Below are 17,396 nucleotides of genomic sequence, written 5' to 3'. Positions count from 1 at the left end.
CAGCTAGTGATCCACAGGTATTACAAAATACAGACTAAGTGGATTCTTCCCYGCCTTGCCACCAGAAGCATCAAATGTGTACACTGAGGAACTACTACACTCCTCTAGGTGAACAAAGTTGTATCTCATCTGTGCTCTACTTGGAAAAACTTACCCAGAACCTGAAATAAAATTACTGTGTAGAAGCAAGAAACAACACCTTCCCTATTTAAAACAGAAGTGTAGCTGAAAATTTTTCACCTCCACAACAAGCAATCTCCTCGGACAGAGGAGAGTGCTATCTGAACTGCATTACAGTACCATGCTAGCCTGCAGAACTTTACCACYCCTAGGTGTAAAATGGACACTGATGGACATGATGGGCACATATTCCATGGGCCTGTGTAAAATGTTCATTTATACCACGACCTGAGGCCTCCAGATCCCACTAGAACTAGCTAGGAAAATAATTACTTGCCACTGTGTATCAGTAGTTAGCAGGCTGGTGCTCCAAAAACTCAAGCAATGAAACACAGTAACTGATAAGAGAACTACTTACAATAATAAGTATGATCACAGATATTGTGTAGTATACAGAATCTCGGAATACAGCCCACTGGGTGAGACAAACCACCTGAAAAATACCACRCATTCAGCCAAAAAAATTATGCAATTTCAAAGACAAAAAAAACAAAAACAAACAAGCCCCTATCTTAACATAGCTTAGATGCATGAGCAGAATAGTTGTTATAAGCAATAGCTCTGAAACCAAATGCAGTTTTATGCAACCATGAAGACCTATAAGTCTGTTAGACAATGGATCTATAATAAGCATCAGTAATAAAATCATACAGAARCTTCAATTAATGAAATACTTTTCTTACTAATGATACTTGATTTGGTCACAATTTCAATTGTAAAGTACAATTCATTGTACTGCAGCAAATCAATTGCTCCTCATTCCTTATATTTGTGGATATATTGGACTTACTACCTGAAAAAATATGATAAACAGTGAAACAATCGACTGCATAAATGGAGCAGGTTTCATGCTTGTGTCCCAGATTCTTTGACCATCATCAGCACCAGGAAGGAGGAGCAGATGCCACTGATGAGTTGATTGCAAACACAGTATTGTATGAAGAGGAACCAGTTTCCTCAGTATGTTTCATGTTCAGAGTGCTGAAACTACAGCTGAACTTTTTGGAAACATTTGCTATTGGTTTTGTAAATTCTTTCCAATTTTTGATGTTTTTCACAATATCATTTTTGTCTGTGATTTTGCCTTTTTTTTCCAATATTTGCTCATGGAAAACCCTAAATTGTAAGCAATTGAACTATGTAAAGACAAGTGTCTTACTAACCTGTCCTGCAAACAGTCCACAGACACCAACAATGCAGAGGATATTGAAAACTGCTGAACCAACAATGGTCCCAACTCCTACATCTCCATGAGTGATAAATACACCTGTAGAAGGAGCAAAACATACATAATTRTCTCTGTCATTTAATTTCAGGTCACTCAGAACATCTATGACTTGAAAAGCAGAAGACTGATTCAAAGATTAAACAAAATATGTTTCATAATTAAGGCTTGCTTCTCTGTGTATTAATTTGTGCTTTTAGTCAAGCTAACACCTTCCCAGTTTTGGCTTAAAACCTCTACACGTGCACTTYTAGTAAATAATTTCTGAACTAATTAGTTGAACAGTAAGTTCTCTGTTTCACAGCTAGTTGTTAGTGGTGCAATAATCCATTCAAATGGGTTTAAAACACCTGCAGTCACATCAGAAGCATGGGATTTATTTAAAGCACAGAAATTTTTCTCCAAGGCAAGCAACCAGATAACTCTTTGCTGAAGTTACATGATTGCTAAAGGGAGCCTTAAAGGCTTATGTTCAACTGCTCTTCAAGAAGTTGGATGTGAGGTTACGGTGAATTCCTTTGGACAGTATTTCCCTAAAGTTTATAAAAATGCCAGTCAGGATAAAGCCTACAAAGGCTTTACTAAAGATTTAAAGCTACAAACTAGCTGCCATTTCTGAAACTTGGCTGGACAAATTCCACAACTGGAGCGCTGCTCTCAGTGGCTACAGGTGTTCACAAGGGACAGCTGAGGACAGAGCAGTGGGTGCTGCCTGTGAGGAAAGGCTGAGGGAATTGTGATTGTTCAGCCTGGAGAAGAGAAGGCTCTGGGGAGATTTTGGTACAGTCTTTCAATGTTTAACAGGATCTTACAGGAAAGATGGGGACAAACCATTTAGGATTCCTAGGACAAGGGGTAATGGTTTTAAACTAAAGGAGGGTAGATTCACACTAGATAAAAGGATTATTTTTTTAAAAAAATAAGAGATTTTTAAAATGTGAGACCCTGGCACAAAGTTGGCCCCACGACTGGAAACATTCAGGGTTAGGCTGGATGGAGCTGTGAGCAGCTGTATCTAGCTGGAAATGTCCCTGCTCACTGCAGGGCAGCTGAACTCGATGYCCTTTAAAGGTCTCTTCCTCTACGTGGGGTCTCATGACATTGGGGGCAGAATCCCCKCCCCAATCTGCTGGTCACACTGCTTTGGGTGCAGCCCAGGACACAGTTGGTTTCCTGGGCTGTGAGTGCACACTGGCTGCACACTGACAGATCCTGATAAGCTTCTCATCATCCAACACCCCCAAGTCTTTCTCCTCAGGGCTGCTCTTAATCTATTTCCAAATATATCAAATTACTTCTCAGGGGACTTCAATAAATCTCTTCTTTTGCATCCTGTGTTCAGAATCAGACATTCCTCTCTGTGTTTTGAGAGGAGATTCACAGTTTCATGAGATATTTTGAGTAGTCAATTATACCATGAACCACAGACTGGCTGACAGCTGCAATTGCTGATTATAAATTGACAGAAGAATGGGTACCTGTGCTTGATCTGCTGCTGATTTTCTAACAGCAGATCTCAAAAAAGCCTGTGTGTGGGCTCCATACCTATAACAGATGCAAACAGTTCTGGGGTGGAACTCCCTGCTGCCATGAATGTGGCTCCAGCAACATCTTCACTCAAATGTAGTTTCTAGAAGAAAACAATTGGTAATTTCAGCATTGCTACTGCATTTACATTGTGGAATTCTATAGTTGTATGTAAATGAATAGTCAATTGTGGCTCACATGGAGCTGAATCAAGTATCTCTGCAGATTCAAAAAGATTCTAAGCATTTCAAATGGTTTTCAATAATTTCCTTCAGGAACTCTAAACACAATCATTTAATTCCTCAACTCTTAGTGCTTCTAAAATTTGAAAATAAAAACACATAAAAGAAAAACATAACCTTTGTGAATAAACCCTACAAACAGCAGGCTGGAGTCTGGCTTCACTTTTCAACTGTGTTAATCAAAAGTGAGTCCGCTGACACAGATAAAATTAGTCCAATTAGACTCAGAGAAGCCTTTGTATGGTAGAGATCTATTTTGATGACAGTGTCTCTTAAGCTCTAATAGGATATAGATAACTTAAGAGTTTTCAGACCAGCATAAACATGTGCAGGTCCACAAGTGGGCTGCATCACTTTAGCAGTTGGAAAATCTTTCCCTTGAACTATGAAAATGGCTTTACAGAGGAGCTTTTTCCTTTTTGAGAGTCTCTAGGTTCACCTTTAATACGTTATTTTTCTTCCAAGGACAGAAAAATAACTGGTGACAAAAGGAGAAGTAAAAAAAATCCTRCATTTTTAAGCAGTTTGCTTGAAAACATCTTAAGCTGATGACAATGGCATCCCATACATCTTGACAAAATGTAAATACAACTATGATCTATTAATAGTTATACTGCTGCAGCAGCTCAAACCTGAGTGTGCTATCTGAGCTCTTCTTAGCTGTTTAAATGTTCAGCAGAACATGAAACAAGACATAAAGATTTTATGGAGGATCAGTAACTAGTAACTGGTACAAGCAACAGGTACAACTTAAATATGGTGTCTGAGGTGCATGCTGAATACAGAACATCTAGAAGGGAAAAAAACCCATCTCCATTGAGTATTTAACTACTGTTGATGGCCTTCCTCATTCTTCTATTTGTTGTTCTACTGATAAGTGTAATTTTCTAACTGAGTAGCACTAACAGGTATTTAGTACATTTAGCCATAGGAAAACAGACTTTTTAACTAGCAAAAAAAAAAAAAACCCAGGAGTTTTTCAGAAAATGGTTGCTCTTGTTTTTGTTTAAAAGCAAAGGAGATGGAATTTTCATTTTGCCTTTAAAAAGGAGTTAAAATCTACATTTGTATTATGTTTTCATTTTGTTCACCAAACTCATACTCATTGCAACGTTTACATGTCAAATATAAATTCTACCCTGTCACAATGAACTCAGTGAAAGTCCTACATGTAACTGCAAAGTCTTCTCAAAAAAGATATAAAGGCAATATGTTTATTTAGCCTTTTTTTAATGGCATATAAAATATGTATTCTCATTCCAAATCCAAGGTACATACTTTTCCCATGCATTTTCCCTTTTCTCCACTTCATTCTAGGACCACATACACTTCCTTTCTCCTTGCTGATAGTGATAGATATGCAATAAGATTTGCATAGCCAACACAATTTGTCTATCTATTAACTTTTTACAAGTTACTTTTAAAAAAAGGAGTATAATCATAAACCAAATTAATCTATAACCCACACCTTTCCTCGCTACATGCTTCAGGTTTTGCCATTATTAAATTGCCATTATTAAGTTCTTTGATTTTTTTCTGCTTGAGTGTGGCCAGAGGATCAAGTGTGCAAAGACCACTGGTGCATGCTTTGATGGAAACTCAAATAGTTTGAAAAGGATCAAGGCCCAAAAGTTGACAGGAATGAACTCTAAACAATGACAACGATAACACAAAATGTTTGATTCTTCAAATCATATTCTCTAAATAAATTTTTTAAAGAGTAATAAAGTTCTTTAACATACCTCACAAATTTTCTCCAAGGATGGAACAAAGAAGTCATCACATACTATGGCCAAAGCATAGAACATATAAAGAGCCTGTAAAGAAAACAATTTCAGGGAACATGTCAGATTTTTCCTGCACATGAAAAAAGGAAAAAAAGGCAATGCTACTTTTATTAAATATTTCTGCATTTAGCAGAAATATATAGATTCAATTTTTATTCAATTCCAAACAAAAATCTCCCTGTTGAYAAATTTATGAAACCAGATTTTTTTAATGCAAAATCTCATTTAGAACAAGACTGTTTGCCCATGAAAGGTACCACATTTTGACAGAACAAGATGGTGCAACAGATTTCATACAATGAAAAGTAACAGGTAAAGATTACAAAGTTATGTAGTCATCCTCTATATTTTTAACTAATTATCAGACCAAGTAATTAAATAGAAAGTACAACCAGGTTGACTAACAATATTCAGGAAATAATTATGCCTGGAAATAAGTGGACCCTGGATCATATCCATGGATCAGTGCACCAAAACTCTTAGGAATGATCCTGATTCCCTGAATAAATGAGATTCTCCCACTGCCCTATGCAGTCCTATGTGCTGTGCCCATGCAGTGGGCCTAATCCTGCTGTTGTCTATCAAAMACAACTCCTTTTTACATTCCTTGCCCTGAATGGGAATAAAAAACTGGAGCCTGCAGGCCTCCTTTGTTTTTTAGTACAATAAAAAATAAACTCCACATGATATTTTCTATATTTCTTCAGGGTTATTTTGGTTTTTCTAAATTATAACTGCATCTCTTGCATAGAGACACAAAAGACAAGAAAGACACTCAAGAATCTTCCCCATCATGTTCGATGTCATCAAGGAAGGAATCCCAAAGTCTGTCTGTACAAGATGAAGCACAAGCAGCAGTCATGGGATCCATTCTGCCAGGATTTTATCTCCAAGAGGATGAACAAATAGGCACTGCAAATTCAGACATGCATCATTTTGTTAAATCATAGAGTCAAAGAATCATTTCGGTTGGAAAAGACCATRAAGGTCAGCATGTCCAAGTGTTAATCTGACAATATCAAATCCACCACTATACCATATCCCGCAGATGTCACCTTTTAAGCAATTGCACTCAAATGCACATATTAGAAATACTCAAATCAAAGTATTAGACTTGTTGATATATACACAGAACTCTACTTAGTAAGGTCACTATGATGATTAATATCTTACTAAAGATAAAAGTAAAACAAGTAACATAAAAGGAAAACAAAAATGAAGCACATTAGAGGAAAACTTACAGCAATGATATGAAGCAGAATTCCTCCTTGCTGACGTTCTTTATTTGTAAATATATCTTCAGGAAACTCATTAATGGCTGAAAGAGAAATGTACTTTTTTTAAAAAAAATGTACAGCTTGTATAAATGGAAGAATGAAAAATAAGGATGCATCTGTAGAAACATATGACCAAACATAAGTGTCTCTTCTGATGTGCTACATTACAGCTTGCCAGTTCAGAATTACTTTTCTGCTCTCTAATWGTGAGACATCGTGTAATCACGATGAAGTTGACATTCTTACTCTTACAAGATCACAGTACAGGAGAATTCACAAACTACTGGTCAAGATGCAGCAGCATGCATTGCTTTAATCTATTTATATGTTTTACAAAATTTTATAATGCCAACAGAAGCATATATGCATGTAACAGCCAAGTAGGTTCCTTGCAGTAATATACTGCCATATGTGGAAATATAGTAGTATTTCGTACAGTAAAATACCATTCCCTCCATGAGAGTGGAATACTCTCCTGGAATAATACCAAAATACCATCAGTTTTAAGAACTTCTTATCAGTTACCTTAACTGACAAAAGCAATTTTTTTCAGAGAAGTTATTCCCTACCATATAAAATAATGTATGATAAAAAATTAGTAAGCACTCAAAGCATGTGGTTTTTAATAGATCCTGCCTATTAGAAACTAATATTAACTGAAGTGATTAGTAACGAAAAAAGCTTTAAGGAAACTTCTCCCATGGAAGAAAAGACCCAGAGCTACAGCTGCTGGCACCTTACATGATATGGTTGTTGTTACATCACTGGCTACAATACCATGCCCACACAGATGTATTCAGGACACAGACACTACTTTTCTTACTGCAACCCCCATTTTTTCCTCCGTCTCCTTCATTCAAGCTGCGGCTGTGAGAACACACAGGACAGCAAAGAACAAGAGCCTGGGCCTGAGTTTCTAGCAAACAGAACCTTGCACATGAGGTGGGTCTTTTCACAGAATCGGATGCAAAGGTGTGCAGCTCCCATCGCAGGTGTTTGTGCCAGAAGCACCATCCATTTACTGCTACMATGCAGCAGAAGGAATAGATCTCCACCCCCTAACTTGACAAAATGGATGTGTCATCTGGGAAGCTACTACCTACCTTATAATCTCATTCAGTTGACTGTGTAATATTTCACAGTACAACATTAAAACTGGTTAAGTTGGTATAAACTGAAGTTTTAAGAAGCATTATTAAAAACACCATTTTTCTAATCCTTCTATCTGACGTTAATATTACATAGGAAACCAGAAGTTCAGAAGACATCAAAGGTAAGAGTCAGAAAATAAAAATGAGCCTAGGTCTGTCACAAAACAAAAGCAAAGCAGCTTCACTGCAAACTGCCTTTCTTTATAAATACTGATAATAGTATATTCTGGTGATAATAGTAATAAACACCTGTTTGTCTCACAGAGGTAATATTACACGAATTGACATGAAGACAGCTTTTCTCAAAGATAATGCTCCTTTCTAAAATAACCCACGGTGTGCTGTTCCCCTAAAAAAGAGACAATTCAAAATCTTTTTTATAAATCATGGAAATTAARCAAAGCTCTGGAATTCGGTAGGCAAGGTATCTTCCTTCATGACACGGCACCTACCAGTCAGTTCCAAGGTACAATTTGGAGTTTAACAGTATAAACATTGGCTGTCTTTATGGCTTTATTATCCAAATAATGACAGGTGTTGTTTAACTATCTTCTGTATACCTTGTCTACATGCACCCTACTTTATTTACTTGTTATTTTGTGGCTTAAGTATTTTAAACAATTCGTTTTTCTTACCTACTGCTGTGATAATCTGGTTTCTCAGTAAAAAGCTGTTTGGATCCCCTTAGGCCTGGGAAATCAGCAACACATAACTGAAGGGGGCAGTGGCATTCCCTCAGCTGTATGAACTGACAGAGGGAATGTGACATTATCAGTCTGAGAGAGCAGTCTGCCCTCATGGTACAATCTGATATGAATGCACAGCAAGGCACTGTTCTACTTCGCACAGAGATATTTTCTCATGTATGGGAGATGGAGTTATCTGGCTGCCTGAGTGGGAGCTACATCTCCTTGGTTTCTACTGAAAAGAGACAGAACAGATGGGAGAAGGAGATGAAATGAAGAGCAGTACATCTAATGGGGCTAACCTTTGCCAAAAAAAGGAGGGGAACATACACCCATCATCTTAAAACCAGATAGAAATACAGAAATATTTATCCTGCTGGTACTGCTGCAWACTCATGGCTCCTGCAGCTCATCTTATCCAGCACAGATCTCAGGAGGAAGGGAGGGCACCAAGAAAGCCAAGTCTGTATTGGAATTGCCGTAATTCTGTAACTTGTTCCCTTTCTCCATACACTAAATGGGTGGGAAAACAAAAACAGCTTATCCAGCTACGACTTGGAGGGGGCACCACCATCCTTTTCTCTGAGTCATGGACATGAAAAAATGCTTGATTAAGGCATGACAGAAAGGATGATTCACCTTTGATAAAAAGCTCTGGCTGAGCTGTCCGTGGCTAAAGAGCGATAGAAGGCATGCAGACAGTGCCTCAGAACAGAATATGAAAGCATATTCTAAGCTGCCTGCGTGGCTCTGGAGCACAGCCCTGGCCCGCAGCAGCTGGGACAGCCCCGGCATGCCAGTGACACCTGCCTGGATTTAGGCTGTGAGCGGATTACTCTGGGGACCGTGAGAGCATTGTTCCCACATGCCCTGCACATACTCCGACAGGCACGCTGCCAATGAAGTTAAGTTTCAGAATCTCCTAAGCCTGACAACCATCTCCACAACCACGTGGACCTGTGGTTTTATAACCTGCCTTGACATGTGATTTCTTCACCTTATTAGCAGTTGATTTACTCACAACAAACATGCCACCTCCTAACACCTGCTAAGCRTTCAAGCCTGCTACAACTCTTAACATTTTTCCTCACAGGGAAAATGGATCAGTAGATTTTTGAAGGCTATGTGCAATTAGCTCCGAATTTGCAGGAAAGGGGTTAGGTACATGATGTACACAAAAGCTCACTGCCCCTTTTAATGCCTGCATCTTGCTCGTCTGTCCTTTCAAGATCCATGACAGCTATAGATTGCAATTCTTACCCCTTTACTCTGATATTCAGGGATTGCTGATCATCAGAGTTGCCCAGAGCAGAGGGGTAAGGTGATGAAGGAAAGAGAGGAGACAGAATCATATACTTCCACTTTTTCCCCTTCAATAATCATATTCAAATGACAGCTTGAATATTTCAAGTTTGTGTCATTTGTTTGAGCACTGCAAACCACTTTAGGCACTCTGCACTTAAGTGTATTTCTGCTTATGTGCAATTCCCTTTTCACATTGCAGATCCTCATCCTCCCCAGGCCTGGTGGTGTGTTCATGCACATGTAGTTGTGCCTCAGTGACAGTGAATGAACTCATCACTGTGTGCAGAAGTGAGCTTCTTTGTATCTGTCAGGCAAATGCATGCATCATTACCTGGTGTCAGCAGCAAAATGTCAACAGTTTGTGTGACAGGAGGTGAACTTGCAACAACCTTAATGGTACTGCAAATTGCATTAATTTGTAATTCTGTACTAATCTGTTAGAAGATTTGATTGGAACCCAAAAAATCATCACTCTTTCCAAAAACATCTCCCTGAATGCCGGGGYCCTATATCAGCTGAGTTGCAATGAACAGGGTAAGTACATCTTAGAACCACTCTTGCTTTTAAAACATTTGTGACTTTAGCCCATCCTGCTCTTCAAAATCAATTCACTGGGAAGATTTTTACCGAAAGATGGTGAGTGACTTTGGAGGCATCCTCTCATATTCTCTTTACCACAAATATCCAAAGGGTCAGTCCCCTGCCATGGTTCACCTATTGGCTCAGGTGCTGAAGTGGTACAGTGTCAGGACAGTGGTAACCTCAGTACATGCAGRTAGTCTCAGGGAATGAGGTAATACTCTTATCTGATCCCCTTGCACAACCTGTGCACTGTCAATATTGTGATGGTAATTGTGAACTTTGGAAAAGAATGAGCCTTTGCTCATTAAAAAGCATTGACCTTAGTTATGTAATGTAATGTTAACAATGGAAAAAAAGTCAACCCAAAGATCTTACCATCATGGAGAAACTAGTTTAATAAATATAAATTGTGTCATATGAAAGTCCTCCTTTTCAATACTACTTCCCTAATTAGATATAATGACTTTGAACAGTCATTAGAAAATCATGAATGTGTTATAGTACATTAAAGGTGTATGTTTTAAACAATTACAGGATGCCTTAAATAATGAAAAAAATAACATAAATTTCAAATKTAAAAAGAATCCTTTGTAAAATCACAGGCTAACATGCCCTTAACTAAATTGTCAGTGAAGAAAAACGGTACACTCAGCAACTGCATTTAAACATGAAAGCTGGTAACATATAAATCTTACAAGSACCAAAGAAGAAACAAAGAACAATTCAGTGATAATGTTGGATGCCCTCTGGAAAAAAATAAGAATTGCATAGCTTTAAGCTCCCATTCCCATCAGACAGGCTGTTTCCAGTTTTCTGTACCAGGACTACTTGTGGATTTTCCTTCAAATGCTCAGTTCGGCTTCTGCTGGATACCAGCCCAGGCAGCGGTCTCACCGCAAATCAGAAATGGGTTATTCAAAGAAACACACCTTTACTTGAAAAATTCTGCAAGGACATTTCTGTAAAGATAACTCTCTAGTAAACTCATCTCATGGGTTATATTACCTGGGCAGCAATAATCCATCCAAATGAAGTGCAATGAAATTATTTGAAACACCACCCAATTTCTTTGAGAGGCATTTGTGCATCCATGCAAAACTGTGATRCTGAAGATCAAACTTTCTATTTGCAGGCAAAGTACCATCTGGCAGGAGGKACACTAAGCATCCTCCTCCGTACCCCTCACCTCATAAACAGTAGAATTATGAGCAAATTTTATCTCTCTTGTATATTAATTCAATTTTCATTGCTCAACCAAAAGAGGACTGCCAAATGTGATTATATGCGCAATGGTAAAGTGGCAGCTTATGAAGCAAATAACTGTCTCGACTCTCAGCTACTAAAGCCATTTAATACAGGATTGTAAAATATGGTATATTTATAAAATAGCCTTGAAAGCTCTCTTTCCATCAGTATGAGGCTATGAAAATATCTACACAAAACTGGATCAGCTACAATAAAAAGTAAAATTAATACCTTATTAAATCCTGGACTTACACTGAGTTTCTCTTAGMTTTCATAAAGAAGAAAAGTATTTGCACTCATTAAGTCAATGTAAAACAATGAAATAAAAACACATTAAGAATTATCTGTCAACCAAAAAATTGGAAGGCATGTTGAAATCTCAACTCCTGATCTAGGGAGTCAGCGATGACACAGGGAGGCACAAATACTGCCCCATGAGGATGCATCAGAACATCACAGGGCAGCATTTCATGTGTACCAGCCTTTGTGTTAATGGTTTTCATGTGCTGATTATAACTCTAAATGATTCCCATGGTTTGGGATCAGGCTGTTTTTTGGTTTTTTTCTCCCTGGTCTCCAGACCAGTCACACAATTTCTGAATCCATCTAGCGTCTTCTCTTATTATAACACTGATTTCATATAAAGCCCTTATTTTAAACATCAGATTTCTAAACTAGGATACTAAAATAATTTTTACCTTCTCCCTTTTTTTTACTTTCTGACTCATACTGCCTCAGCTCTCTTTACACTACTCTGAGCCTAGGCTGGGAAAGCAGCTCAAGCACYGGCATCCACCAGCACTAGTGCAGCTGATTTGGATATGACATGTCATTTCCCAGCTCAGGGAATAATTCTGGCTCTCAGGACTGAATAAACACTGTGGAATAATGTGAACAGGTTAAAATTGTACTGCCTCTTGACTGTTCTGTGAATTAACCACAGATATCATTTACCAGTAMAAAAATGGTATCTTCTATACGGAATTTGCCTCTGGTTTCCCATTCTGAGCTTCATACATTTGACATTCCCTCTCCTCTTCCTCCTTTCTCACATTTTTTGCTTCCTGAAAGTTTATGGTTTCTATGGTCTTCAGCATCTTGTTCCATTTGAGGGAGAGAGCSCTCCAGCTGTGCAGGGTTTTGGACTCAGTTTGGCTGAGTCCTTTCTAAACACAGATAGAAAGTGATGTTCCTGGCAAGATCACTATCTCTTGGAAAAGGGATAATAACTGGATTGACTGTCAATACTGTGACTCACATAAAAAGGAGTTATAAAAAGGTCAGGCAACTTTTCATCCCTACAGAAAAGAATAATTCCTTATGTTTTTCACAGGCAAGCCTTCTAGCTGCAAACGAGCTGGAGAATTCAAACATCACATTATGAAGTTCTTGTATGATCAGCTCAAGGTCAATGAGGTCTTGTTTTCAATTTTTTTTACTCCCAGTCAGACTCTGAAATCTCTTSCAGAACTAGAGGATGGAAAGTATTTATGCTAATTGTTCAGACTAACCACTTACAAACTCCATTTGCTCACCTCCCAATATCCCCAAGGAGAGGCTGCTTTGTCTGACATGTCAATAGCATCTTCCAGGRGATTTCACCACAGATCTATTCATAAAATAGATCACCGGGGGAAAAATGACAATCTGGTTTCTGTAACAATACACTTTGAAAATCAACCAGACAAGTTGTAGCACTTCCCTGAAAAGGTTACAAAAAGTGTAACATAATTTTAACACACTGTGGACTAGTGACCCCCTTTGAAATGACCCAATCCATGTGGCACAAAAGCACACTTTTTCAGACAGTTGGGATTAACTCCCCATTTTCCTTACTGAGTGCACTGGAGCTGCCCTTACATATACTGTTGTTTTATGCCTAATGAATTGCTTGACAATCAGACAATCAGAGTAGGCCACTATCTCTTCCTTGGTTCCCAAAACTCTTCTCTCAGCAGGTACTGCACAATGAACAACCACCCCAGAAGCTGCCCTTGACAGATTTCCCTACACTAAAGAATTTCATAGAGGGAAGAAAACACTCCCTGAGTGAATATCCAAGCAAGAGGGATCAATTATGTGAATTTGGTCCAAGGCAGAAATCCTCTTCTCTGAACATCTGAAGGCCTCATTTGGCAGAGAGGCATTATTAAACCATCCCATTATGATTCCATTGATGCCATGTGAACAATGGGATCAAAACTGCCCTTCAAAAAGCAAAGCTGGCTACCACTGCAGATCTAATATGAAAGGCAATTACATTTATGGAAATTACATTACAGGATATAACGTCTTTCCTTATAAAGCACCACTGATCCTGTTCCATGAAAATCTCTGCTTGCAAAATTACTACAAAAGTGCTTTTCAGTACACCTAAGTTCCTTCTACCTGCCCTTGTTCAGTGAATAAAATAGGGTGGTTACTACCTCCTTACCCACACTGGAGATAGACCTCAAATACCACAGAATATGAGGGTATTTCCTGCCTGGTACACCCTCAGTAGAAGCGACAACCACATTCAAATGGCAAAATGACCAACAAAATTGACTTGACCCAAATCAGACCACAGATTAAGTTTGAACTGTTGGTAGCCAGAAAAGCTACCAGGTTACTTGAAAACTGAACAGACCACATGTAGAAAACGTTGAGAATACAGAAATAAGCAGCCGCAAGAGCTGCCACAGCAGCTATCATTCAGAACAGAAGTGCACTTTAAATGAAACTGTGTTATTGTGCCTTCAGCACAGTTAATGCATAATAATAGGTTTTTGAATCCCTTCTACTTCAGTAAAAGCTTCGGCATGGCTCTTTTTAAAAGCAGCTGTATTGGCACACACCATTCTTCTTCCCCAAATGCATGGAAAAGGAAACATAATTTAATATTTAAAATATACCCTATGCAAGAAGGGATTTTGACCATCCAGGAAAATTGTGATATTCTCCACTGTGCTAYTCTTCAAGTTGAAAGATTACAAAAACTATACATGGATAAGATTCCACCAGGCTCAGATTAAGTTAAACAAACTGTTTTTCTAGAGACAAGTGGGCATAAGATAACAGAGCAACAGAAGACTTTAAGTACTGAGACCAGAAAAAGACATAAAATGTAGTCAGGCACAGGTATTGTTTAAACTTTCCTTACTTACATGCCTCTCTTCATAGATAAAGAAGGAAAATTGCAGAAAGCAGTTGTAAAAAGACCTATTCAAACATTTATTCTACCCCTGCCAATTTAGGATAGTTTGCAACAATTAGTTTTCCTGTGCTTTGTCAAAAAAACTCATTTAACTAAGAGGGAACAGGTAAAATTCAAAGATGCTGCAATAAGGCAAAGGCCTTAAGGCTATTCATTTGGTGACCTTTCTGAGGCCAGAATATCCAAGAGAGTTCRGTACATGCAAGCCAAGGTTTTCAAGAGCTCAGACACCCTGCCCAGCCATTACAAAACCAGTTGATACCACAAGCTGCGATTTGTCAATTAATTCTTTGAATTTTGCTTTTATTTTGGAAGGAAGTTGAATTTTGAAAAATTGTTTCAAGTCACACATACTAAGCTCTAAAAAAAMCCCCAAGAGTGTTAAAAACCACTGGATGAAGTCCAGTTTGAAGTCAAGTATTTAGTATAATTTTTGGTTCCATGTACCCCTTGGTGCTTTGAAAGACTCATTTTCATATGGAAATCAGAAGCACAACAGTTTTTCCATGTGAGCCACGCTCATTTGGACAGCCAAGTCTCACTACTTCTTTGTAAAACACGTAATATTAATTTTTTCACTTTTTCTGAAAMCATGGTCCTGAAATCATGCAATTATGTAAGAATACCAGCTTTCACTTAAAACAAAAAATCTGCTTCTAGCCTTCGTGTTTGTAGAAGAGGGCCCAAGCCTGAAAATCTAAAGGATGTCCAAAACCCAGAAGAAAAACAAAAGAGAGACCCAGGCTTTTTGTTTAGCTTTTAAACAAATGTCACAATTTTGTGGGGCCAGGAGCACACAGGATTACTGGCATTACTCCTCAGCTCATGTGCTTTAGCTCAGTCACAAATACACGAACATTCCAGCATGCGGTTTCTGCTCAATAATACCAAATGATGTCAACATGTTTCTTATGCTGAGGACCAATGTCTATTTCACCTTTTCCACATAAGCAATCCCATTCAAGGCAAGTAAGATTTAACCCTTCAAGTCCTATATCATGACTCCTTTACTGCATAAATAATTTTTCAAAGGGCAGATTTGCAGAGTTCTCTGCTAGTCCTCCCCAGACAACATCCCTTGGGGCATTTTCTCATTATTCTAGAAACTCAGAAAGAAGYCTTAAACAGCACGTACTGGAGTACTTCAAGAACGATCTCTTTTAAGTTCTAGCCTCTACTACATACTTCAGCATCCTCACATTTGGTATGAAATCTGGTGAGTAAAAATCAGTTTCTCGGATGATCTGGAAGCTTCCACATATTAGCAGCCTATTAAGCAGCACTGGAGATTTGAGGGAGAGAAACTGATTTATCTCCTAAATGCATAGTAATTATTCCAGAATTAAAGTGGTCTTAACGCAAAACAGGCAAACAGCAGGAGACACCACTGCTGGAAAGCAGTAAGATAAACATTACAATAATTTCACAGTCCAAAATAACAATGCTTCTCACATTGTCTTCGACCCCATGGAATCCTATTCCATGACTATGTAGTATCTGTAAATAAATGTTACAATGAAGCTCATACCAATTCACAGAAAGGCRAGACAAACTCAGAGCAATGCTACACAAAGCTGAGTATAAGCCACTGAAGTGAAATGAGCTAAAGGAAAGAAATAAGGGCGAAAAAGGTACATGAACCCAGTAATGTCATAGCCCAGTCATGAAAGATCTGTTCAGGTTTTTTTTAGACTTTCGAAGTTAAGCACAGAAGAAAGAACAGTTTAACACAACACACGTCTCTCTTTAATCCAGCCAGGTCAGCTACAATTAACAGGGGAACTACTGTCACACAAGCTTCAGCTCTTATGGCATAAGCCCAGCTGGAAGCCTGGATATGTAGGTCATAGYTGGAGCTCCTGCTTCACTGCTGCTGCTACTACAAATAGCTCACTTAAACCCAGGTATTTCTCTATTACTGCAAAAATTCTCTAACTGCAAATTTGGAGTGATGCTTTGTAAAACTAGGCATCCCCCTGTCACAATCCTGCGTGCATGAACTGTCTGAAACCGAGTCACAGGRCAGCGCTTCTCATGACAAAGTAGCCATCAATAGTGCAATTTAAAGAGTGCTAGGAGATTTCATTTTGATTTCTTTCAAAACTTCGCTATCTGACAAGCAAATTGATGAGTTCTGTCCAGCTCATTCTGCATCCGTTTACTGCTCAGTATGCATTTTGAGGTAACATTCAGCAGAAAATCCCAAATCTGCACATCAAAAATATATTTGTACCTGATGGATGCTTGCAAAAGGCTTAACAGGCACCCAACTATATTGTCCAGCCTTGAGAAGCAAGAAAGGTACATTTATTTACCTGGACCATCAGAAAGGCACCATGGGAAACAATCACTATCTATAAATATTACTGTGGTAACTATAAAAATAAAGACAGAGAATCATGGAGTCTCAGAACATGGTAGGAAAAGAATCATCATCTGAAAGCTAAGGAAGGCAGAAAAAAAATCAGTCAAATATATGCACTAAATTCTCCTCAACAAGAGGAGAAATAGGAAAATTACACATTCATCTAATCATACCAAACAGTAGCATATACCTAGGGCATATATTATAAAGCACTTTCCAAGACCATATACATCCAATTAAAAAAACCTTTCAGAATGTCCAAAATTTTCTTATGAAATGTCACACCAAGATGGTGCCCACAAAACACATGTAGAAATAGCTCATTCAAGGGATGTATCTTAGTCTGGTCTAAATGAGGCAAGACTCCAGTGTTAGCCACATCACACTGCAGCACTATTCAATGAACCGAAACTCACAGCTGCAAAACATGGAGTGCTTTCACTTCTGCCCATATAGGAACAACACTGCATCAYTGCTCTGTCTTAAAATAAGCTTGTAGCATCTTTATCTCATTGCATYAGGTGGTTCAGAAACTGATTTTGCTCTCACAGTACTAGTTTAGATAAACTGAAGAGGAAACTCCACCTTTCTAACATTTATTAGAAATACAAAGACCATGTATATAGAT

General features: G+C 38.3%; 1 protein-coding gene across 1 annotated transcript in view; it reads right to left on the bottom strand.

The window, feature by feature from the left end:
- LOC130576187 (ras and Rab interactor 3-like) overlaps nucleotides 1–17,396 on the bottom strand; it is a 153,480-nt gene that overhangs the window by 95,784 nt on the left and 40,300 nt on the right. Inside the window, exons 3-7 of the mRNA XM_057370646.1 lie at nucleotides 6,203–6,279; nucleotides 4,917–4,991; nucleotides 2,951–3,035; nucleotides 1,344–1,447; nucleotides 539–613 (exon numbers count right to left, since the gene is read on the bottom strand). Of these exons, the coding sequence (XP_057226629.1) occupies nucleotides 539–613; nucleotides 1,344–1,447; nucleotides 2,951–3,035; nucleotides 4,917–4,991; nucleotides 6,203–6,279 (416 nt within the window). The remainder of the gene's footprint in view (nucleotides 1–538; nucleotides 614–1,343; nucleotides 1,448–2,950; nucleotides 3,036–4,916; nucleotides 4,992–6,202; nucleotides 6,280–17,396) is intronic.

This window comes from Malurus melanocephalus, unplaced genomic scaffold (assembly GCF_030028575.1).
Source record: "Malurus melanocephalus ecotype Western Australia unplaced genomic scaffold, MMel_1.1 scaffold_129, whole genome shotgun sequence".
Taxonomy (NCBI): domain Eukaryota; kingdom Metazoa; phylum Chordata; class Aves; order Passeriformes; family Maluridae; genus Malurus; species Malurus melanocephalus.
This window is presented reverse-complemented; position numbering and strand designations above follow the sequence as displayed.